The sequence below is a fragment of the Stylophora pistillata genome, chromosome 10 (assembly GCF_964205215.1).
Source record: "Stylophora pistillata chromosome 10, jaStyPist1.2, whole genome shotgun sequence".
NCBI lineage: Eukaryota > Metazoa > Cnidaria > Anthozoa > Scleractinia > Pocilloporidae > Stylophora > Stylophora pistillata.
In genome coordinates, this window is record NC_142528.1 from 18,497,257 (window position 1) to 18,524,000 (window position 26,744).

A 26,744-nucleotide genomic window follows, 5' to 3' on the forward strand; every position below is an offset into this window, starting at 1 on the left:
GTCAGCACTATTTCACCTCAAAGCTTTGCTACCAAGCTTTGAAATGACGTCATGTAAGAATACAGCAAAGCTAAGGGAAAGCTAAGGCGAATCGTGACGAAGTATTTCAGCGATAGCGAGAAACATGTCTATGAACAAAGTCATTTGCTCCAATGGGCGGCTTACTCTTCATGGGGACTAGTAAGTAAAATTAATCATTATCAAATGGGCTGTTAGTTGGTTTTAATGATGAAATTTTACACAGTTTACGTCGTCTTTTGTCAGTGTGATATATCACCACGATGGCGTCGAATTTGCTCTGGAAGGCGACGAAATCCCTGGATTTTTGAAAGGGTCAAAGAAAGGCAATATCTTTATTACCACTCAGAAAGTAAGTCCTAATGTTTTCTTGATTTGTTGTTCATAGCCATCCATTAAAAGTAGTTATGCTGCAACCGATTTCGACCGAGTAATGCGACTGCTTGATACAAACTGTTAAGTTTCGCAATGGTGATTACAAGGAGGGAGCTCTAAGCTCAGTGGCTTGGGTATAATCCACCTATTGGCTGAACTCAGTATATGTTATGTGTAAACATAGAGCCTGAAAATTAGGAATTCTCTTTGCAATAAGTTCATGGGATATCCAGTCTACGAATGTGATTATCAATGGTGATTGATATCAATCAACGTTACATTATGGGTTGTTGACCAAGCGCAAGGTCAAGATGGCTGGATATAGGCTGAGTTCTTTTTTGCATATTTATGGACAGAGACAATTTTAGTTTGCTTCATGTACTTTTTTCTTGTGTTGGATGAAAGTAAATCGGAATATAGGATTCACTTCATTTTTCCCACAGGCTATACCAGCCATATAGTAAATGTTACTATAATTGTTCCAGTGATTATAGAGATGGGAGCACTCTGATTGGTCACAGATTGCATCATATCTTGCTATAATCACCGTGTGCTTGGTGATTATGGCTGGAGCACTAAATTTCAAAAAGGCTGCCTCATGTTTTGTCAATGTTACTGAGATAGGAGAATATTCAATATCAAAGAGTATGAAAGGCTAATCATGGGGATTTCAATATACTCATCCTCCTCTACTAATATATCAAGTAACAATTTGCAGAGATCTTTTTTGAAAGCTTTCTTTGGTAGATTGGTTATGCAGCTTGGTATCCCATTCCGCAGCTTAACTCCGAGCCGAGAAAAAGAATTGTTTTGTATTTCAAGTCTAGAATATTTAACATAAAACTTGCCAGACGTAGAAAATCGTGTATTGTATGAGTGGATATTAGATGCTTTCTGAAATAAATTTAAATGTGTTTGCTGGGGCTTTACCATTATTGATATCGTGCATTAAGGTTGATACGGACTGATTGTAAAGAAAAGTTATTGGAAGCACATTAGCTTCGAAAAAAAGAGGAATTGCGTGGTCATGCCATTCAGCAAAGTATAATAAATGAAGCACTCTTTTCTGAAGAATTAGTATTTTGTTAAGATAAGTCTTGCATGCCTGACCCCAGGCAGCAAGACCATAAGTTAAATAAGGATGAATTAATGACCAATAGATGTTCAGTAGTACAAGTCGGGGTACAAAATGGTGTAACTTTGCAATTAACCCGATAGTCTTACTAATTTTTGTTACAATGGAATCAATGTGATATTTCCATGAAAGATTCTGGTCAATAAGTACACCCAGGTATTTTATGTAGACTTAAGACTCGAGACAAGTATATTTATTCTTATCATTATCAAACATTTAAAGTTTTGGTTGGTAAGCAAGTTGAATTACGGTCAAGTCACCAACGGTTCAACTCGCCAACGCCAACTCGTCGACGTATAAAATTGAGTAGAGACGTCGGCGAGTTGGTCCTCAATCCAGTACAACTTATTAGAAGTTATACATGTAGAAGTGTAAATGATCTTTAGTAAAAAAAGACATTCTTTTTCTTCCAACAAAGTTTATAAGGATCTCAACTCAAACAAAACATGATAAACATTGCCAATTACTGTAGCAGCTTCAGATGTGAACGAGTTATATTTATTGTGTGACAACAACACCGTAAAGACTCATCGTGTCAATCGGTCAGATTTTTTTCAGAAAACTTGGCTTTCTAGACAAGATCTTTAGTAAAAATCAATTCTTTTTATTTCAAAAAAAAAATTTAGAAGGATCTTAAGGCGAATAAAGCAAGAGAAACATCGCCAATAACTATAACAGCTTCAAACGAGAACGAGTTGTTGTGGACAACGATACTAAATACTCATCATGTCGATCGGTCAGACTTTTTAACAAGACTTAGCTTTCTAGACAAGATCTTTAGTAGAATGCAATTTATGTGTCCAATAAAGTTTTTAAGGATCCCATGGCGAACAAAGAAAGATAAACATTACCAATGACTGACAGATTCAGACGCGAACGAGTTATTTATTGTGTGACAACAACACTGCAAAGACTCATCATGTCAATCGGTTAGATTTTTTAAAGAAAACTTAGCTCTCTAGTTAAGAACTTACTAGAAAACAATCATTTTTATTTCCAACGAAGTTTATATATTAAGTAACTCAATTAAAACAAGATAAACATCGGTAACGACTTTAAAATCTTCAGACACGAATGAGTGTGACAACAACACCGTAAATACTCATCCTGTCAATCAGTCCGATTTTTAAAGAAAAATTGGCTTGCTAGACAAGATCTTTAGTGAAAAACAATTGTTTTTATTTGCTACAGAGTTAAAGTGATCTCGAGGCGAATAAAGCAAAGTGGACATCACCAATGACCAAAAAAAGCTGTAGACGCTAATGAGCTATTGCATGACAACCACAGCAATTACCACATGGTATTTGTGTGTTTTGTAGGTTAGCGGACCAAAACAGTTTATAAGTCAACATTTTACATGTTTATTCCTTACGATTTACTTAAGATGTTACTTTACTTCAAGTTTAAACACTCGATAAAAGTTCAGGCTATGTGACTCAAAATATCAGGCAACATGACTATGAGTTTCGGAAAACATGACTTCAAGTGAGGTCACTTTCGGGTGACTTGACCGGTTACCACTCGTTCGCGTCTGAAACTTTTACAGTCATTGTCGATGTTTATCTTGTTTTATTTGCGTTGAAATTCTTAAAAACTTCATTAGAAATGAAAAGAATTGTTTTTTTTAAAAAAGAACTCAACTAGAATACTAAGTTTTCTTTAAAAATCTGACCAATCGACATGATTAGTCTTTACGGTGTTGTTGTCACACTCACTTGTTCGCATTACGATGTTTACTTTTCTTTGCTCGCCATGAAATCCTTAAAAACTTTCTTGGACATAAAAAGAATTGCATTTTACTAAAGATCTTGTCTAAAAAGCTAAGTTTTCTTAAAAAAATCTAACCAATCGTCATGATGAGGCTTTATGGTGCTGTTGTCCACAACAACTCGTTCGCATCTGAAGCTGTTATGGTAATTGGCGATGATTATCTTGCTTTGTTAGCCTTGAGACCGTTATAAACTTTTTCGGAAATAAAAAGAATTGCTTTTTACTAACGCTCTTGTCTTGAAAGCCAAGTTTTCTGAAAAAAATTTCACTGATTGACATGATGAGTCTTTACGGTGTTGTTGTCACAATAAATAACTCATTCACGTCTGAAACTGCTATAGTAATTGGTGATGTTTATCATGCTTTATTCGTGTTTAGATCCTTCTAAACTTTGTTGGAAGAAAAAGAATGTTTTTTTTTTACTAACTTGTATATAGTTATTAAGTTATTTATTTAGTTTTACTATTGATGCTGAAAAGCCCTTTTCAGGTATGCTCAATAAAGTGTATGTATGTAAGGGAAAGGAAATATGGGGTATTGAGGGTATTTGTAGAGAAATCTAAATAAAAAACCACTTAATCAGTTGAACTGAAATTCAAACTGTACAATGAGTGAATTGCCAATAATCTCTTGTTTTCCCATTGTTTATTTCATCCCTCCAAAGGGCAACAGCTAGGGAAAAATTTCCATTTTAGCTGAAAATGACTTCTCCCTTTGAGAAGAAGATCTATATCCTAAGACGCCATATTTTTTTGGCAAAAACAATTATGAAAACAGGCTGTACACTCAATCCCTCATAAATACAACTGAAAAGGCTTTATATTGAGCTATTTCCTAGCTGTTTATAGCTAACTTTCTAATCATTTGAGACCATTGTGCAATGCAAATTACTTAATAAACCTTTTGCATTGTTATTCAAACAAAAAGTTACACTTCCCTGGTGTCAGCATTACCTTGATCTATTTCAATCTTATAAAGTGACAAAAATGCCATGATAAGTATATCCAAAATTGTCTGTTTGGACATCAGAACCACCTTTCACTATAAATTTCCTTGCAGCAACTTGCAATGTTTGCATTTTGGCAGTCCCAGAAATCTTTGCACAAACACAACTCATTCATAACGTTTACATTTTGTGCAGGATGATAATGTGTTTTTGCTGTTAGTAGTTGTTGTTTTGTTTTTAATTAAATTATTACTGTTCATTTTGACCAAATTTCATCATCTTTCAGATCATCTTTGCCCCTACAACTGGATGCAACTATGGATCATTTTCAGTGAATTTCCATAGCATTCGAAATGTTGAGGTTAGCATTCCTGGAAACTATTATAGTAATAATTGTTATTTAAAGAGTGATAAAAAACATAAATCTCCATGACACCACAGGAGGGACTCATTTCTCAAAAAATATACTATTATAGAAAATTTTTCTCATGATGCTGAAGTCCATTTTTTTCTTTTCTCTGCCTAGATTTACACATTTCAGTCTGTGCTTTACTGGAGACGTAAATGTGATGTGTTTGGTCAATATATTTAGACAGCTTAGCCTTTCTGAAGGTTTAGGAATTAAACAGAAAAACATTGCACCCCATTTGCCAAAGCTCTATAGTTTACAGAAAGTGAAAGAAGCTTTCAATCAGCTAGAGGGCCACAGGTTTGTCAGCTTTTCAGCTGTTACGTGTCCCCCTCTATAAATAAAGTCCTTACTTACTTACTTACTTACTAACTAATGTGCTGTTTGATACTTTTAAGGTCAAACAACCCATGTTTGGTGCAAATTATGTCAAGGGGGATGTAATTTCTGAGGCAGATGGTAAGTTAAGAGTAACAAGTGCAAAATCATACTCAAAAAGTTATTTGAACAGAAGCTAAATAGTCAAGTTAAAAAAGTATATGGCAAAACATTCAACCAAGCTCTTTCTAGTTTACAATTTAGTTACCAAAGGGAGAAAATAACCCTTTAATTTCTTGGCCAGTGTTTTCTTTCATTTGGCAAGACTGGTGTAGAAGAAGGGTGGTGTAGAACATTTCATTTGGGAACCTGGTAATGGATAGTTCTGTTTATTTGTAAAAGGTAAAAGAGTGTACAAGATAATGAGGTTTTGACCTCAGTTTTGTCCTGAAATTTATTTTATTTCTTATTAGGAGGTTGGCAAGGTAGAGGAACCTTCAAAGTAACCTTCAATAGTGGTGGAGCTATAGAATTTGCAGAACACTTCAGACATGCTGTTACTAACGGTGAGTCAATTACTTTTACAGGGATTTTGATGAAAGGGGTACTGCAGGGTTCTCGGTAGTTTTTAGTCAGATGGCCAAGGAGTAATTACAGGCGGCTAAACTTCAGCCCAAAGGGCTGAGGTGAGGCCCAGGGGGCCAAGCTTCTAGGAGGGTCTGGGGGCATGCCCCCCTGGAAAATTTTGAAATTCTATGTTTGCAGGGATACGGTTTCCTGCATTTTGGGGCACCAACTTTTGTATTTAGGTAATTGGATTAACTTGGCAAAAAAGCCTCAAACACATGCATAAAATGAACTTTACTAGTTGTACTTTGTAAATATTGATTTACATTGACAAGAAATGTAGGTCACCTGTAAAGTTAGTTATATTGTTCTTGTAATTATCACTGCAGCAGCTTAATACAATTATAATAACCACCCTGCCTTCTCTGCGGTCTTTCTGTGAACTTTTACATTAATTAATAATTTCAAAAATTGATCTGGAGGTGACAAAGACTAATTGGAATTGTTATACTTATTAGCACTTTATACCACAATTATGTGTAGCCTGGAGTGGTATGAAAGGTAAACATTTGTGTCCAATAAACTGAATCATCATCGATCCCACTTTATAATTGACAACATTCTTAGATAAACAGGTCCTCCTGTTCACTGTCATCACACTCAGAATAAATTCCTTCATCAACAAAACTGTCAGCAGCAAGATTGAGTGCAGTTGTGGCCAATGTTGTTTCATCTGCAATGGTGCTGGGAGCAGCAACCAGGCTGGGAGCATCAAGAAGCTGGCCTGGCTCAGGGTTTTCTGGCTCTTGCTGAACCGTCTGTACAGCTGCATCAGCGGCTGTGGGTACAGTTGCAGGGTGGCTTGCTGTCTCCTTGTCTCCTTGTCAGGATGCTGTGCTGCCTGCTATCTTGGAAGCTTCCTTCGTCTCTTCTGAGTCTCCCATAGTTCTATGGCAGCAGACATCAGTGACTCACACTGTGGAGTGCCAACTCTCGGGCCATTGATGGTGATTGCTAGAAGTGTATGAAGCATCTCAACTGACAACCTACTCCTGAGTCTTGTCTTGACACGATTCACGCCATTACAGCCATGCTCTGGCCAAGCATTCAATACAGGCATTGAAAGGGACACCTCGGCAATGTGAACTAGTGCTGGAAATACAAAACTGTAAGCAGTTTGAAGTTTCATGAGTCTTGTAAGGCACCATTCTGTAGAAGTTGTCGTGTGGCTCTTCTTTACCTCCTCTGGAATGGTAGGTTTCCAACTGGCTGAGTCATACTTGAACTTTTCCCATTCTGCAATAAGCTGGTGTTTTTCGGGGTTGCCTGAGTAGAAGTGCTTGGCCAAGATAACCACCTCTTTCTTACCGTAATCCGCAAAGCCAGGCGATCCAGGATTTGGAACAGCCAAGGATCAAAGATGGAGAAAGCACTCACCACTGGCAAGGCATCATCAAATCTCTGGTGGATGTTTGCTTTCAGTGAACTCACATAGTTATTGAGGAGGTTTAAGAGCTGTTCCTCCATGGCAGGGGTCAGGCTAACTTCTGAGAGATTCAAGCATGCCCCAGGCAGAAGATCCCTCTTCAAATCAAGGATAGGTGCCTTTGTATTATGCTACTAAGCTTATCAAGAGTGAAGTCAACGGAGGGCTTGATGTGAGAGAAATTTATTTTTCCCTTCTGAAAGGTCTTGCTGAGGGAAGAGAGTATAGGAAGGACAGCGTTCAAGATATAAATGGCTCCTGACCAATGAATTTTGCCGTCTTGACTTTGCTGAGGAGACCACATGCCACAGCATCCTCATGTTTGAGTTGTCCCAATGTCTGAAGAACTGCTAAGTAGTCGTCAAACAGTGCAGACGTAGCAGCATGAAATGAAAGCCATCTTGTCTGACACACTTTTTTAAGCTTCTTTCCAACAATCTTCTTGCCCTTGTCTGACAGATGAACAGATTTTAGCTCCAGCTGTACTTTATAAACTAATTGCGATTTTGAGACAGCAGTACCACATTATATTGACAGCTAGTTGGTATTCCCATCTCAAAATCGCAATTAGTTTTGTATCGCGATCCAGCATTTATAAGGATAAATAAAACTGTAAAAGGACGTCGATGTACTAGACATCAATGTGAAAACCGAAACAGCCACCTCGAGTGAAAACAGTGGGCAGAAAAGTACAGAAAATGAGCAGAATATAATAACACTTTGAATTCTTGCCAGATTAACATTCATTTTCCAACTGGCAAGTGACTTTGTCACATTATTACAATGTTTTTGACTGTAAAAGTCGAATTTTCAATAAATACTGTTGAACTTGAAGTGAAATATTTGTACAATCATTTGAATGCGGCAGTAATTTGTTTATGTACGTCAGCAACCCAATTTAGTGCAACGACATCAATTTCAAAATTAGAACCAATCACAGGCCGCAAAAGTGAGACGGCAATACCACGAAATATTGACTGCTTGCACATAGCCAAAACTATAAGAAGATCATGATACTCGTATACATTGCCATCCATTTTGGTGAGTTTTCAAACATCTTCCACAGTTGCCTTAGCCAAAGTTCAGTGTTCTTTATGTAAGTAATGTTGCTAGTGGTGTCAGTACAGGCAAGGGCTGTTTGTGGCACAAGCAGTAAAATGTGATCACTTGACTGTTCACTTCCTTGAGATGGGTTGCCACTCCTGAATGAGCACCAGTCATGACAGCAGCTCCATCAGAGGCCATTGAGCTTAGGTTTTGAAGCTGGAGACCACACTCATCTATTTTTTGGGTTAGGATGTTGAACATTGTTTCAGCATTGGCAGAGGTTGAAGTCTTTAAGATGTTTTCTACAAACAAGAAGTTTTTTTCCACTCTCCCCGTTTCGTGGTTGAAAAACTGTATAAAGGTTACCAGAATTTCCATCACTGAGATGTCTGTTACCTCATCACACAGTAACCCATGGCAGCCTGCTTTCTTCGCATTGTTTAAAATCCTTTTCATGAGGGTTGAGCCAGTCGCTAAGAAAATAGATATAATTGTCTCCTCCCCTGAATAATGAAAAGAACTTCATGTTTTCCGGGCTTACAATTTTGAGCAGATTCACCAAAGAAGAAAATTTATGGTTTGCAGTTTCCTCCTTAGCAATCCAATATGCCACTAGAAAAGCATTCATCAGCACCATATCCTTTACCTTTTCCTTCTCAGTTATTTCCTTATGAAATAAGGAAACGCGACAGAGCATCTCTGCCTCAATGGCATCCTTGTGTTGTTGAGATGCAGAATAATCTTGCCAATTTTTTGAAGCGCACACTTGGAGTTACATTGTATGCTTTCGATTTGTTCTTTTTGTTTTCAGTGTTATGTTTCTTACATAGAAAACAGAACATTCCCTGGCCTTCTTCATAAATTAGCCAAAAAATACCTGTTGTTTGACAAAAAGAAAGGCTCTTATCAGACAACCAGCTATGGGCAAATTTGTCATGGCTACGACTTGACAAATGTGATACTTCTCCCTCCGAGAGCCTATTACCAGTACAACTTTTTCCTTGACATTCATAATGGTTGTGACGATGAGAAACGGTGGCATCCTCTTAAGAAAAAATCTCGTCAATCTCCTTCAACAAGTGATTGGTTTCTTGCTTCTTAACTTCTTTTGGAGTGACTTCTACCAGGTGTGTTGTAATGAGGACTTCAGAAAGGTTTTCTTAGGGGACGTCTGCAGCTGGGGAGTTTGTTGAAGGTTCAGGTCTGCCTTTTGATACTCCTAAACCCAACGCAGACAGAAAAACTACTTTTATACACGAAATAACAAAATATCAAATAAAAATTGAGGAAAAATGTTCTATTAATTTCGTTTTCATTCACAGTAGAACCACATACACAAAAACTCACTCGGGTACATTTAATTTAGTCAATCTATGTTGATTAAATTATTTCACAATGTTTTCATTCACGGCTATAAAATAAACAGATTACTGATTCTTCATTTTGACTTGGTGAAATTTGCTTTCTAGAAACTTATCTTGAATTATTTTTATGTTATTAATATATTGATTTCAAGGGGAATGATGTTTCTTTCACATTTAGTACCAGTCATTAAACCGTGACTAAATTTTGAAAACAGCTGCAGAGACACGTCATGATCCAAACGCTGTCGCAATAAAGCTGAATTATTTATTCTACTAAACATCTCATTTATAGTTTTATCAAATATGATTCTATTAAAGTGAGATTGAGTCCAGAAAGATGAAATATTTGATCATTGATCTTACAACCTCTAATCAACTTATTGTAAAGTAAAACTTACCGCTATTGTTTTCTTCGTTCTTCTTCTTTTTCGCTGTTGATGTGAAATAACTGAAGAGCGACTGGTCTCATTTGGACACATTTGAAATCGCAAAGGGCCAAGGACTTCTTCCGTTTGCAATGAAAAATATAGCGTGTTGGCGTGCACAAATTCGCTGTGGTTCATTTAAACATGTGCATTTCATGACTGACACGTTGATGCGATTGATAAAGGTGTTAAAGGTCAACCATAACAACTGTAGAACAATTTGCGACAGGGCACTCCTGTTACTCAAGAATGAAAGCGCGTTAGTGGGTTCCTAAGCAGAAAATTCAAGAATACTTCTTTAATACCCATTTATACTTTATTGAAAAAATTTGGCACACAAAGGCAAATTTCATTGCCAGCACAGGCAGCTACTTTCTTCTTGACAGGTGGCGGAATTCACTGGTTGCCAGCTTCTACTGAGAACCCTGTACTGGTAGCTTTCTGCTACCTACAAACTTCATACCCTCTTAACTTGATTAAAAAAGTAGTAAATGTCTTTTCAATTGGGCAGTGTCTGTATTTCTTGAGTGTAAAACTTCATCAAAATGCCTTTCCTTTAACTGACTTAAACTGAACCAAATGCTTTCTTAGCCCGTAGGCCTGGATCTCACCCTCCACCACAAGCACCTGGACAGCCAGTGATAATGAATGGAGGCAGTATGTACAACAATATGTACCCAGCTCAAGCTGGCTATTATGGAGCCCCTGGACAAGCATTTTACCTGCCTCCGCAATATGCAGGATATGCAACCTATCCACCTCCAGGTACAGTCTTGTTACCGTTTGTACTGTATGGACATTAAACTACAACTATTTTTTAGTTTTGGTGCTTAGAAGTGATTGACATAGCTACCCACTAGAAATAAGAGACTGAGTCTGCGGGCATGTATGGGACATGTATGTATGGGCTGTCATCAAAGACCTAGATTCTTAAAGGATCCTGGTCAACCACAGGACATTGCACCTTTATTTATGCCATCTAAATTTGTGAAATTTCCGTTGGTGGTGTATCATCCAAATAAAATTCTCACAGAAATATTCTGAAATTATCAGCAGTTTATTCTGGGTAATTGTTGTAGTGGTTTCTCACAATTTTCTTGACAAATTTCTTGTTTGTAACTGGGACCATCAATAGCATCTTGCATTCCTACACATAAGAAGGCCTAAAGCTATGGAGCAGATGGAAATGACTCTGCTTCCACAAGTCTGTTCTCCCTGTGTGGAAATCTTTCTGTTTCTAATTTTTGCTACAAATTGCCAAAATTGTTAAGAATGGTCACCTATACAGTTTAATCTAACTTCTAAGCTGCATACAAGTTTCAATGACATTCATACAATTAAATGTGTAGTTCTGAGTCAAATATAAGCCATAAGCTTAAAGTGGCTTATAACATCTGTAGCTTTTGGCTCAATTGCCATAAAAATATTTTATTTTTTTATTGGGCAAGGGTTACACATAGTTGGAAGGGTTTTTCATGATTAAATTTTACAACAAATGGTAGGATTTACATTTAATAGCAACATGTAGAAGGAATGGAGATCTTATGTGGTCTCTAAGAATTTGGCCCAGCCACAGTATTTGGCACCTCTATCATATGATGTAACTATGTCATAACTAAGATGAGGGGAGTGCCAAGTCCCTTCATCTGCCAAGGACATGTATTTCATTCATTGACAAGTGATATTTTACTTTTGACTTGGATTTCAGTTGGTGTAATGGGTCAACCTCCACCATATCAACCCCAGGTAAGTTTCTATTGCTGTTCAGCTTGAATCAGATTTTTTTATTCAAGAATAATTCCAACTACTCTTATTATCTAGCTTAACTGTATCATTTCTACAAGATTTCCAAATCATAACATTGCAGCAAGACATCGATACAATAAATCTTTGATCTCTGAAGTTGAAATTTTTAACACTCCTAAATCTAATAAAAAAAAAGACTTAGGAAGTCTAGCTTCTTCCCGAAATTTGCAATCATTAAAATATGTTATTTAAGCATTAAGTTAACTGCTGTTTGACTCTGCAACAGGAAAATCCCCCTCCTTACCCAGGACAAGCTCCACCCTCTGCACCCCCTCCTACTGATGGCCATTTTAATTATTCCTATGGAGGTTAGTGGTCACTGATAATCCTTGTTCTTTAATCAGCATGTAAGGAGGGGCAACAGAAATGTAAATCCCCTCAGTGTAAGTCACAAAGTAGTGCAGGTCTGGAAGAAAAATAACGGCAGACCAAAATATTGGGCCATCACTTGGCATAGATCACAAGACTTTAGAGCCCTTTTTCATCCAGTTCATTAGACTTTTTTTTTGGGGGGGGGGGGTAAATAATGTGTTCTAGGGCTGAAAACTTGTATCTTTTTTATGTAAAATTTTAGCAGCTCTCTTTGTTTATAACCTCAGAAAATGTCTTTGTTTCCCTAAAATTAGTTTTAGAACCGTGTCTCTCCATGCGAAGTGTCTCTCCATGCGAATACAGACTTTGTAACAATAAGCAAAAGAAATTTCTCACTCACCCTTTCCTGGGACCACAGGGTGGTTTTTTTCTTCAATTATGTCATTCTGTTATCTGAATTTTTGTTATCTTCACTCTTTGTCTGATTGTATTATGTGGTGTGCTTGGTGTTAGATAGTTACATTCTAATACCTTTGACAGATGCAAAAGCAAGAGAAGTTTATAGCACTGGACAAAATGTATATGTACCAGCCCCTCAGGTACGTGAAGAGAGGATTGTGATATTGATAGCACATAGGATCCAAGCTTTGTGTTGATCTGGCCCACAATGTAAACCACTGGGTCCACCAGTAGTTGTGAATTAGCCATTTAAATATTTATTTATTATGTATTGTAAGTTGCTTACAATCTGGTGTGATCACCTTTCATTATGTAATAATCAATATGTAATTGGCAGTATAGATACTTTTAGGTGTCTGTGTTATTTAAGTCAGTAAGTAAAGCCCACACAGCCTTGGCAAAGGATACATGTTGACTTTGCTGTTCTTTTTTTTTTTTTTTCAATGGTTGGATGTTCCCTATTGTAGTGAACAGCAAATCTAAGTGGATTGAAGTTTTTCTGATGACAGCAATTATAGCTATAGCAACCATTCTGTACCATTCAAGCCTTAAGATTTCTGTTCACAACTCATGGTTTGCCAGAAGAGATAGTATTGGACAATGGTCCACCGTCTGTTGCTCAAAAAATGAAAGATTACCTTATTTAAAGGGAATCCATCAATGCTTGTTGGAAAAACTTCAACCTCTTCAATATTGAAGAATTCACCCTTTAATTGTCGCAGTCAACACAAGAAACACTGAGCACAAGGCAGTGTTTCCCAGAGAGACTGTGACTGATTGCAAAAAGATGATCTTGTGTATTAAACAAGCAACTAACCACAACCTTAAGGTGTCTTGTTATCAGAGAAAGAAATTCTGTTGTGTCTGAGAAAGTTGACCTAGCTGGCTATTCTGGTGTATTTGCATTGACAAACTTAACATGTAGTCCAATTGAAAGGATTTGTAATTTTTGTTGCTGGTTGATACTTGCACTCTCTGATACTTCATCGTTTTAGGTAATGATTAGGATGTTTTTTTTCTTTTTTTTTCCATAGGCTCCACCTCCCTATGCACCACCCCCTTACAATGACAAGAAGAATGATTGACTGAAAATAATGGAATCATGGAACAGAATATTTGTTAAAATCTCATAAATTAAGTAAAGTTTCGTGGCTAATTCCCAGACACTTGCGGGGACCATAGTGCTACATAGTATGGTGAACGTCCTTGCAATTGATAAGTGAATTTGTATTTACTTCATGATATTGTAAAATTGAACGAGGTAGTCAGATTGTTTATTAATAAGGTATACCGTCTGGTGTTGATTTTGTGATGTTTATAAGTTCAATAGTCCAAAGCACAATAATCCCGGAAAATTTCTCCTTATTATAGAAAATTTACAGTGCTCAAAATTAGGAAAAAATCCAGGTTGCCCTTGGGGCAAATGCCAGACAACCAAGCCCCTGACTTTGGTTGCACTGATGTGAACTTGGTTACCCTTAACATTTTCAAAGCAGCAATCCGACATTGCCCACAAATGCACTCAGGCATGATGTCAAGCCCTTCGGCTACTTGTCAGCAGTTAGTCGCAGGAGATAAATCCCAGTTAGGTCATGTGTAGTTTCAAAAGAATCAATACTCTACAGTAGTATTGATAATTTTCTATCCGACCTCGGTATCGCTGGTATTGAATATTTGGTATTGGTATCAGCCCATCTTTACTTATTGAATTGAGTGAACGGCGTTAATTAATTATCACAACCTTCCTGTGTGGATCCACCTGTCATTATCAGAAGATAAACCTCACATTTTAGGCTATTTTTGTGTCTCAAGTTCATAGCTTCTGTTCTTTATTCTGTTAGGCATCACAGTAATGTAAGTACTTCGATTTTTCCTGGGTTGTCCAGTGAATTCTTCTTGGGCAACCTGCCCTTTATTTTTCCTAAAATCTGGTTACCCAAACAAAGTTTTAGTTGTCTCAAGCAATTGGGCAACTGCTGATTTCGAGCACTAAATTTAAATAAAAAGTGACAACATTAAATTGTAAAAAGACTGATTCAGAGGAGTGCTTTTCAAGCGATTGTCATCAAACTTAGACCAAAGTGCATAGTCACATCAGCCAATCAGAATAAAAGTAATAAAATGTTATCTACTTCAAGCATAGGAAAGTGTGACTGACTTAGTCTTGATCAGAATGATTTGTTTTGGAATCATTTTGGTTGCCAAGGTAGTTGTGAGTTTTTGAGATTGTTGATATTCTCCTGTCTCCAGGTCCAGTTATTCCTTATCATGGTGATGAAGATTCTTAGACCTAAGTAAAATAAAGACAGGTATCACCAGCTCTCAGTAACATATAAGAACTTGACTATTTACCAGTCAATTTGCAAAATGAGAAGTCAAACCCCTCACATGGTTTATAACTTGAGAAACACACATGGGGTATGGGGAGAACTCTTAACATTGCAAATGGGTTTATCACACTTGAGATCCCCGGAGAATGTGCTGTATTGCTTAAATGACATAGCTGTGAATGGCATTTGAAAGGAAGAGCAGATGATTTACTTGAATTTCTTTACTTGGCTACAACGGAGTCAAAGAGGAATCAAAAGAAAACTTACCCTTCCTCTTTGTACAAAACCTGGCCAAAAATAAAAATTTCACATTATTAGATTAAATGCAGAAGTTTGAAACTCTGTGATTTCAAGTTTTATTCGCAGATAGCGAGAGATTCCAATTTTTCGTTTAGCAATGATCACTGTTAGTCCAAGAAACTGAAATGAGATGGTAATAATTGATGAGAAAGCTCCTGAGAAATGCAATTAAAATATGGTGCCATGCAAATCTCAAGGCTCTTAACACTTAAACAGAAGTCCTGATTCATATGAATGTTACATGTTTAAATGGTTTTCACGGAAGTGATAAGGAGAAATACGTTTTTTGCTTCAATCAACAAGCTCTAATGATCTTGATTTGACTTTTCGTATGTAAGGTTAAGAGGGTTTTAATTTCTCTTGACTTTCGTTTCTCCCAGGCCAACCACTTCGCATCAAATCCCCTGACATCTGGCCCAATTTCATCCTCGTAAAGCTCACTTTCACTGGAGCTTGTGTACTCTATCATGAGGCATTAATTTTTCATTCACTCCTTTTTTCTGGCATCATCCTAGTCCAGCTGGGCTGGGGGTGTCTCGAAAACTTAGACCCCACACCCGAAAAACTCAGACCCTCAGGGTGTCTCAAAAACTCACACCCGAAAAATAAAACATATTTCCACCCCGAGTTGTTTACTGTTCGTCGATACAGTGGAATTACGTGCACTGATCATGAAAACTATCTGCCGAGAAAAGAAAAAAACAGCTTGCAGTGTTCGTATAGATTTTTCTTTTTGTTATCGTATAAGCCAAGTATATATCCACAACGTGTCGTGTCATATGAAGCCATTCGCGAGGTGTGTTTTCCCCCAAAAAAAAAACATTCTTTCCATTCGTTAATCATGAAGTTCTGGTGACGTGTTTTCTCGCCACTTCTTTATTTTACATTCCATCATGCATGGTGGTCAAAGGTTTATTGAAAGGTAAAGCATTCATGTTAGGTCCATATCATGTCCCAATAACTAATACACATTAATACCAAGTATTAAAACCTTAATCTATGTTACACGATATATCCTATGTTCCATCAGTTACCTTTGTTCTACCCCATTAACCCCCATCTACCCTAATTTACCCATATTCTACTACGTTTACCCTCATCTACCCTAGGTAACCCATGTTCTACCCCGTTTACCCCCATCTACCCTTGGTTAGCCACGTTCTACCACGTTCACCCTCATCTACCCTTGGAAACCCATGTTCTACCACCTTTACCCCCATCTACCCTAGATAACCCATGTTCTACCACGTTCACCATGACCTACCCTAGGTAACCCATGTTCTACCACGTTTACCACCATCTACCCTAGGTGAACCATGTACTGCTCCTTTTACCCTCATCTACCCTAGGTTAGCCATGTTCTACCACATCACCCTCGTCTACCCTACGTAACCCATGTTCTACCACATTCACCCTCATCTACCCTAGGTAACCCATGTTCTACCCCGTTTACCCCCATCTACCCTGGGTAATCCATGTTCTACCATGTCGACCCGCATCTACCCTAGGTAAGCCATATTCTACCACGTTCACCCTCGTCTACCCTTAGTCGCCAATGTTCTACCCCGTTTACCCCCATCTACCCTAAGTAACCCATGTTCTACCACGTCTACCCCCATCTACACTAGGTAACCCATGTTCTACCACGTTTATCTCCATCTAACCTAGGTAACCCATGTTCTACCACGTTTATCCCCATCTACCCTAGGTAACCCATGTTCTACCACGTTTACCCCCATCTACCCTAGGTAACCCATGTTCTACTTCGTTTACACCCATCTACCCTTGGTTAACCATGTTCTACCACGTTCACCCTCATCTACCCTTGGAAACCCAAGTTCTACTCCACTTCTCCCATCTACCCAAGGTAACCCATATGCTACCACATTCACCCTCATCTACCCTAGGTAACCCACGTTCTACAAGTTTACCCCTAACCACCCTAGGTAACCCATATTCTACCACGTTTACCCTCATGTACCCTAGATAACCCATGTTCTATCTCGTTTACTCCCATCTACCCTTGGTTAGCCATGTTTTAGCACGTTCACCCTCATCTACACTTAAAAACCCATATTCTACCACGTTTACCCACATCTACCCTAGGTAACCCATGTTCTACCACGTTCACCATAACCTACCATAGGTAACCCATGTTCTACCACGTTTACCACCATCTACCCTAGGTGAACCATGTACTGCTCCTTTTAACCCTCATCTACCTTAGGTAACCCATGTTCTACCCCGTTCACCCCCATCTACCCTAGGTAACCCATGTTCTACCATGTCTACCCGCATCTACCCTAGGTAAGCCATGTTCTACCACGTTCACCCTCTCCTACCCTTAGTAACCCATGCTCTACCCCGTTTACCCCCATCTACCCTAGGTAACCCATGTTCCACCACGTTTACCCCCATCTACCCTAAGTAACCCATGTTCTACCACGTCTACCCGCATCTACCCTAGGTAAGCCATGTTCTACTACGTTTACACCCATCTACCCTTGGTTAACCATGTTCTACCACGTTCACCCTCATCTACCCTTGGAAACCCATGTTCTACCCCGTTTCCCCCATCTACCCAAGGTAACCCATGTTCTACCACGTTTACCCTCATGTACCCTAGATGACCCATGTTCTATCTCGTTTACTCCCATCTACCCTTGGTTAGCCATGTTTTAGCACGTTCACCCTCATCTACCCTTGGAAACCCATGTTCTACCCCGTTTACCCCAATCTACCCTAGGTAACCCATGCTCTACCACGTTCACCCTTATCTACCCTAGTTAAGCCATGTTCTACCACGTTCACCCTCATCTACTCTAGGTAACCCATGTTCTGCCACTTTTACCCCCATCTACCCTTGGTTAGCCATGTTCTACCACGTTCACCCTCATCTACCCTAAGTAACCCATGTTCTGCTCTACCACGTTTCCCCCATCTACACTAGGTAACCCATGTTCTACCCCGTTTACCCTAATCTATCCTAGGTAACCCATGTTTTACCCCGTTTACCCCCATCTACCCCTGCTTAGCCATGTTCTACCACGTTCACTCTCATCTACCCCATGTAACCCACGCTCTACCCGGTTTACTCTCATCTACCCTAGGTAAGCCATCTTCTACCACGTTCACCCTCATCTACCCTAGGTAACCCATGTTCTACCACGTGTACCCCCGTCTATCCTTGATTAGGCATGTTCTACCACGTTTACCCCCATCTACCCGTATTTACTCATGTTGTACCCAGTTTACCCCCATCTAGCCTTGATTAACATGTTCTATCACGTTCACCCTCATCTACCCTAGGTAACCCATGTTCTACCACGTTTACACGCATCTACCCTTGGTTAGCCATGATCTATCATGTTCACCCTCATCTACCCTTGGTTAGCCATATTCTACCACGTTCACTCCTATCTACCCGCATCTACTCATGTTCTACCCAGTTTACCCCCATCTACCCTTGATTAACCATGTTCTACCATGTTCATCCTCATCTACACTAGGTAACCCAAGTTCTACCACGTTTACCCCCATCTACCTTCATTTACTCATGTTCTACCCAGTTTACCCCCATCTACCCTTGATTAACCATGTTCTACCACGTTCACCGTCATATACCCCAGGTAACCCATGTTCTACCACGTTTACCCCCATCTACCCTTGGTTAGCCATGTTCTACCACATTCACCCTTATCTACCCTTGGTTAGCCATATGCTACCACGTTTACCCTAACTACCCGCATTTACTAATGTTCTACCTAGTTTACCACCATCTACCCTTGATTAATCATGTTCCACCACGTTCACCCTTATCTACTCTAGGTAACCAATGTTCTACCACGTTTACACGCATCTACCTTTGATTAGGCATGTTCTACCACGTTTACCCCCATCTACCCGTATTTACTCATGTTGTACCCAGTTTACCACCATCTAGCCTTGATTAACCATGTTCTACCACGTTCACCCTCATCTACCCTAGGTAACCCATGTTCTACCACGTTTACACACATCTATCCTTGGTTAGCCATGTTCTATCATGTTCACCATCATCTACCCTTGGTTAGCCATGTTCTACCACGTTTACCCCTATCTACCCGCATTTACTCATGTTCTACCCAGTTTACCCCCATCTACCCTTGATTAACCATGTTCTACCACGTTCATCCTCATCTACACTAGGTAATCCAAGTTCTACCACGTTGACCCCAATCTACCTTCATTTACTCATGTTCTACCCAGTTTACCCCCATCTAGCCTTGATTAACAATGTTCTACCACGTTCACCCTCATATACCCTAGGTAACCCATGTTCTACCACGTTTACACGCATCTACCTTTGGGTAGATGGAGGTAAACGTGGTAGAATATGGGTTACCTAGGGTAGATGGGGGTCAACGTTGTAGACCATAGGTTACCTAAGGTAGATGAGGGTGAACGTGGTAGAACATGGCTAACCAAGTGTATATGGGAGTAGAAGGGGTAGAACATGGGTTACGTAGGGTAGGTGAGGGTGAACGTGGTAGAACATGGGTAACCAAGGGTAGATAGGGGTAAACATGGTAGAACATGTGTTACGTAGTGTAGATGGGGGTAAACGAGGTAGAACATGGCTAACCAAGGGTAAATGGGGGCACACGTGGTAGAACATGCCAAAAGGCGTGTCTTTTATGGCCGCTTACAGCAGTGATTACAAACGCTCAATCGGAGGGAGAGGTTTGAAGTAATGAAGAACCAATAAAAAATACAAGCTTATAATATGCAGAAATATAAAACTGAAAGGCGGCTAAAGCGAGCGCGATGAACATAATAACTAGGAACTTACATTGTATCGGCGCTGTAGGCCGCGAAAAGGCAACTCTAAACCAGATTTTCTCTTAAGACAAGATGTTCTCTCGATGAAATCAACGATGAAACTGAAAAGCTAGAATATTAACAACATGTAAATTATACCGAACGCGGGAAAGAAAAACAAAACATTCCCGAAAGAACGCTAATGAACTGAAATAAAGTGCAGAGAATGCTAAATTCTACACTGCCAAGCGGCCAGGAATTGCGATGCGACTCAGATGCGACCAGAACGATATCACCAACGGCCAAGTTCCTCTTTGGGTGCACCCACTTTTGTTTAAGTTGCAAAAGGGGAAGGTATTCTCTACTCCATCTCTTCCAGAAAATGTCCGCTAAATATTGTACTTGCTTCCATCGGCGACGCGACAGAGAATCTTCTCTCTTGAATAAACCGGGGAGTAAGGAGACTTCCGATTTGAGCAACAACACGTTGTTAGGCGTCAAGGGCTTGTTGTCGTTCGGATCGCTGGATACGGTGGCAATGGGTTGGCTTTTCATGATACTCTTTACTTCGCATATTAAAATGGGCAGGCTTTCGTCGTCCGTGTTTGCTTTCGCAGCAGCGCTTGTAGAATCTTCCGAACGGTTCGGATGCATCTCTCCCAAATACCTCCAAAGTGGGAACCATAGGGAGGGCTGAAGTACCATTTGATGTCCTTTTGTAACAAGGAATTGCGTATCTTTTCCTGATTCCAATCTGATATAGCGTTACGCAGCTCCTTCTCACCAGCAATTAAGTTTGACCCGTTATCCGAGTAGATCTGCTCCACTTGGCCTCTTCTTGCAATGAAACGTCGCAAAGCCAATAGGAATGAGTCCATGTACAATTTTGATGTGCACGGCACGGATTGCTAGACATGTAAAGATCACGCCATACCTCTTTACGAGACTCCGCCCACGACGGACTTGGAATGGACCAAAATAATCGACCCCCACTGATGTAAAAGGTGGCTTCTCGGCCAGGAAGCGATTTTCTGGTACATCGGCCATCTTCTGTTGGCAAAGTGGTGCCTGGCGGCGACGGCAACTGACACACTTCCCCAGAACACTTTACACAGCTGAACTTCCTTGGGTGATCCAGAATTTCTGCCTAATGGAAGCTGGAATGTGCTCTCTACCAGAATGGCCGCATGCCCTGTGGTAATCGTCTATAATCACTCTGGTAACGTGATCTTCTTTCGGAAGAATAATCTGATGCTTTGATTCCGCGGGTAATTACGCTTTACTCAGCCGGCCACCAATGCGCAAAAGCCCATCCATAACGATTGAGTCAAGCTTGTAGAGGTGACTACTCTTTTTAACTGGTTTTTCGAGATGGTTGAACTCCTCGGGGAAGGCTCTTCTCCGTACATGCCTCAGATTTTCTTTCTCTGCTCTCTCGATCTCTTCAAGGGTGATGTAATTCGGAATATCGCGGTTTAAACTTTTGTTTTTACTCGCATTCAGAAGTCTTTCCCGATAGCGCAGGAGCCAGGCAACAATTCTCTTTAGGCGGAACCAGGAAGAACATTTCTGGAAACACCGCAACAGTGGACAGCTTTGCTTGACTAGTGAGGACATGCACACCTTAACAGCCATCTTTACCTCAGGATGTCCATTGAGGACGTTGTTAAATGCTTCGGTCTGCATTGGCCACATGTGTTCGGGCTTCGAAAGGTACTCCGGCCCCATCAACTAACGCCGCTGACTAAGGAAGACGTAGGCTGTCAATCCTCGAGAGACGTTGTCGGCGGGATTCATGTCGCCACTCAGATGGTTCCACTGATGGGGTACGGAGCCATCACGAATAAGTGCGACATGATTGGCTACAAAGGTGTGGAATCGCCTTGTTTCGTTCTTCATGTAACGTAATACTGCAGTGCTATCTGTCCAGAAGACGGACTGGGAACTAATCGGTATCTCTAATTCTCTCTTCAAGACCTTTTCCTGCTTGATGGAGATTGCTGCGGAAGACAACTCAAGACGAGGGATCGTAATCGTCTTTAGGGGCGCCACACGTGATTGGTACACAGAAAAGAACAGTGAACAGCACCTTCGCCATTAACAAGACGCAGGTAGGAAACCGATCCGAAACCGCTCTCTGAGACATCAGAGAAATGTTGCAGCTGGCTTGAAGAGATGTAATCGAAACCAGCTGGCTTAATACAGCGATGGACGGAAAACTGCGATAGTTTAGGAAGATCAGCCATCCATCGCTCCCAGCGTGCCTTGTGCTGTTGAGGAATAGGATCATCCCAATCTAGCTTGACTCGACATAGGTCCTGAAGCAACCGTGTGGCCGTTAACACGAAGGGTGCGGCGAGGCCGAGGGGGTCGTAAACAGAACCGACAATCGAAAGAATTCCTCGCCGTGTGGGCGGTTTGAGCTTAGTATCCACTTTGAATCCATAGTCGTCTGTCTCCACGCACCAGTTAACACCCAGAGCTCTCTCGACTGGGAGGTCATCCTCACTAAGGTCAAGACTTTTCACTTTTTTGGCGCGCTCGGCTTCGGGGATGGTTTCGAGAACCCTGCGACTAGGGCTGATCCACTTTGTCAGCCTAACCCGCCTTTTGAGAGTAGTAACCGTAGGTCCCTCGCGTGCTGTGAAGCCTCTTCGACTGAAGGTAGGGCCATTTCATAGTGACCATCTCTCAAGACTATGGTACGCTCCAACTCGCTGAGGAAACGAAGCTCTTCTTGTGACATTTAAGGTTTGTCAACAGCGCTGGATTCACTGAAACCACTGTCGTAAAAATTCTTCACCATCTGATGAAATTCAGAGTCAGCCTTGATAAGGAAACTGGCAGCGCGTGGACCCTTGCGAAAACGCCCTAAAGGACCGTTAACCACCCATCCCATACTCGTTCGGGAAGCATAGGGACCACCGTTTTGACTGTGCTTCACTTCCAAAGGATCAAAGACCGTAGGAACATCACAGGCTACGAGGAGACCTATCTCGGCATCAACTTCAGGTAGGCATACTCCACACAAGTGTGGCCACTGGTCAATGTCACCCTGAGTGGGTATGTCCTCCTTTGAAACGGGTATTTCTGGTCTCGTATAAAGTGCTGGCAGCTCGATAAACACATTTTCGTCCAAATCTGAGATGACAATACCCTTCACAACGAAGTTGTCAATAAGACTGTCTTTCTTTTCCAAAGTTGTTAGGGAAATCTGACTTCGAGCACCATGCGTAGGTAATCACAGGAGGACCTGTGGATTTAAACCAAACTTTGACTGGAACCGCAGCCATGCCTATTCTTGAGCGGTCTAGATTAACCATTCCGTTACGAACGCGAGGGGCCTCCTCTTGCGGCGAGGTACTAGCGGAAGGAATGCCAGATGGTCGAATTCTTGGCGCAGTGTTCGTATGAAGAATTGTTGGATGTTTCCTCGAGCAGTTGGCAACCGTACATGTTTTCTTTTGCGGGCATTCCTTCAACATATGATTGGAGGACTAACAACCAAAACAGAGGCGCTTTAATTTTAAGAACCGAATCCGTTCTGGATAAGGGAGGCGTCTAAGAGCCTCACAGGCGTCTAGGGCGTGCCCAGAATTGCAGAAGGAACATAAGACGTCCTCAGTGGGAGGAGTTGATTCAGGGGGTGGCGCACGTGGAGATGGGCTCTGGAGATCGCCTACTTGCGTAGCAAGACTTGTTTTACCTCTACTAGATCTATTCTGCTTATCCTTCCGTTCATTCTTGGGGTTTGTGTCTTCAGTAATCTTTCCGAATACGGGATTGCCGGTTACCCTTGCTTCATTGTCTACGAATTCGGCAAGGTCGCTGAACGTAACAGTTCTTCTCTCAGTTTCTATTACGTTATCGGCGAAACGGCGCCACGTTTTTCATAAATTGAATGGCAACTTCATGACGAGCTTTTGTATGGTGTCAGGCTGCTCGAGCTTGGACCGGTATTTGCTGTATTTCATAACGTTTTTACATCTCTTGAGAAAGATGGAGAACCTGTCCAGAGAGGCACTGTCCTCAGCTCTCACTTCAGGCCGGTTCAACGCCTTGGTTTCATAGGCAGTCACAATGCGATAATCGTTACCAAATTTCTTTTCTACCAGCCATCGGGCTTCCTGATAACCGATTTCAGGTGGAAGGTGATGCCACAATCGAACTAGTTCTTTAACATCACCACTTGTAAACTGTTCAAGGTAATACAACCTCTCAGTACCACTCGAGGTTCTAGACTCAATGAGGTTTTCAAAGGCTCTCACCAAGGCACCATACTCCATTGGACAACCATCGAAGATAGGAACCCTTTGCTGGGGAAGACTGCTTTTCTTCTGCTGAGTCGCAAGCATTTCCACGATTTTGTTTTGCTGTTGTTGCAGCGCATTTCGACGGTGATGCAGCCCCAGCATTTCTTGAAAGGCCCTCTCACTTGGTGATGTCGACGCTCCAGAGTTTTCAGACTCGTCAGCACGTTCATTTCTGTTAGTTCCTTCCGAAGGCTGATGCCACTCTGCTGCTTCGGGATTTAGGGTAGAACAACCGACGGCGACTGATAAATGACCATTTGCTCCAGCTGGCTTTGTTTCAAGTCCGATAATAGGTGCTTGAACCTTTCCCTCACCCTTCTTGGATTCCAGGTTTATCGGATTCGGCACAAATGGACGCGGGGCAGTTTCCATAACTGAAGATAAAACTCTGTCTTTAGCTTTAGACTTAGCGAGTTCGGTTTCAAGTGTAAGACGTTCCTGTTCTTGCTGCAAACATAACCTTTGCTCCTCTAACAATCGTCGTTTCTCTAGTGCAGCCGCCTCCGCTTCGAGCTTAGCAATACGCTTCGCTTCCTTTGCTCGTGCGAACGCTAAGGATGACGTACCACTCCTGTTTGAACCGCTATGACACGAACGTCGTGATTTCTTCGACGGGGACTTAGTTGTGGCCCGAGAACCGATCTGACTCGCTGAATCTTCAGGATTGACCTGAGAGTTCAACCCGAGAAGCTCCTCTGATCCTTTGGTCCACTGTTGAGTTCTTTGATAAAAGAGGTTGGCCCGCGAACACTCTGAATTTAACTGCTCTTAACATCTTGCTATGCAGTCATCCGGAAGATTCGACGAATGGGCTAGATGAGCTTCTTTAAACCTTTCAACAGCAGCTAGGAAGCCGGGCAACTTTTCCTTTACGAGATGAACGTTCTCCTCGCTAGATAACAGCGCATCAATTTCGGTTCTCCTAGCACTAACTGTAGAAAGATAGCCTGATCTCTCAATCGGCGAAGGCTTCGAGTCGGCGAAGGCTTTCGAGGAAAACGCCTTATTAATCCATTTGTTTACTCGGCGTCCTAAGTCGAACGCCATCCCCATCACCAGAATCTAAAGCTTTATCAGCGCCAATATCCATTATCTCCTCATACCAACTCGACAATTTCAAACTATGTTACTGCCAAAAGGCGAGTCTTCTAGTGGCCGCTTACAGCAGTGATTACAAACCCTCCATCGGAGGGAGAGGTTTGAACTAATGAAGAACCAACAAAAAATACGAGCTTACAAAATGCAGAAATATAGAACTGAAAGGCGGCTAAAGCGGACGCGATGAACATAATAACTAGGAACTTACACTGTATCGGCGCTGTAGGCCGCGAAAATAAAACTCTAAACCAGATGCTCTCTTAAGACAAGATGTTCTCTCGATGAAATCAACGATGAAACTAAAAAGCTACAATGTGAACAACATGTAAATTATACCGAACGCGGGAAAGAAAAACAAAACGTTTTCCCGAAGGAACGCTAACGAACTGAAATAAAATGCGGAGAATGCTAAATTCTACAGTAGAGTAGATGAGGGTGAACGTGGTAGAACATGGGTTTCCTAGGGTAGATGGGGGTAAACGTGGTAGAACATGGGTTACCTAGGGTAAATTGGGGTAGACGTGGTAGAACATGGGTTACCTACAGTAGATGAGGGTAACCGTGGTTGAACATGGCTAACCAAGGGTAGATTGGGGTAGACGTGGTAGAATATGGGTTACCTACGGTAGATGAGGGTACACTTGGTAGGACATGGGTTACCTAGGTAGATAGGCGTTACCGTGGTAGAACATGGGTTACTTAGGGTAAATGGGGGTGAACGTGGTAGAACATAGGTTACCTACGTTAGATGAGGGTAAACGTGCTAGGACATGGGTTACCTAGAGTAGATGGAGATAAACATGGTAGAACATGGGTTACCTGGGATAGATGACGGTAAATATGGGAGAACATGGGTTACCTAGGGTAGATGAGGTTAAACAGGGCTAACCAAGGATAGATGGGGGTAAACGTGGTAGAACATGGGTTACCTAGGGTAGATGGGGGTAAACGTGGTAGAACATGGGTTACCTAGGGCAGATGATGGTGAACGTGGTTGAACATGGCTAACCAAGGATAGATGGGGGTAAATGTAGTAGAACGTGGGTTTACCTAGGGTAGATGGTGGTAAACGTGGTATAACATGGGTTACCAAGGATAGATGGGGGTGAACGTGGTAGAACATGGGTTACCTAGGGTAGATGATGGTGAACGTGGTAAAACATGGCTAAACAAGGGTAGATGGTAAACGTGGTATAACATGGGTTACCTAGGATAGATGGGGGTGAACGTGGTAGAACATGGGTTACCTAGGGTAGATGAGGGGGAACGTGGTAGAACATGGCTAATCAAGGGTAGATGGGGGTAGACGTGGTAGAACATGGGTTACTTAAGGTAGATGAAGGTGAACGTGGTTAAACATGTCATACTAAGGGTAGATGACTTGCGGCTAAAGATAGGAATCGATCTGACTCGTGATTGGTCGAGATGATACGTGTTTTGTCTGTTTAAACGTCACTAAAGGTTAG

General features: G+C 41.0%; 1 protein-coding gene and 1 pseudogene across 1 annotated transcript; one reads left to right on the top strand and one right to left on the bottom strand.

Annotated features, from left to right (window-relative positions):
- Positions 1 to 24: 24 nt before the first annotated feature.
- On the top strand, positions 25 to 13,732 carry LOC111321906 (WW domain-binding protein 2). The gene is made up of 10 exons (XM_022924904.2): positions 25 to 180; positions 265 to 370; positions 4,531 to 4,605; positions 5,052 to 5,112; positions 5,445 to 5,537; positions 10,452 to 10,625; positions 11,569 to 11,606; positions 11,893 to 11,974; positions 12,519 to 12,577; positions 13,472 to 13,732. Exons 1-10 carry the CDS (start codon positions 125 to 127, stop codon positions 13,520 to 13,522), a joined length of 795 nt encoding a protein of 264 aa, XP_022780639.1. The 5' UTR covers positions 25 to 124; the 3' UTR covers positions 13,523 to 13,732.
- Positions 6,162 to 9,513, bottom strand: LOC148722101 (zinc finger protein 862-like; annotated as a pseudogene).
- Positions 13,733 to 26,744: the final 13,012 nt, after the last annotated feature.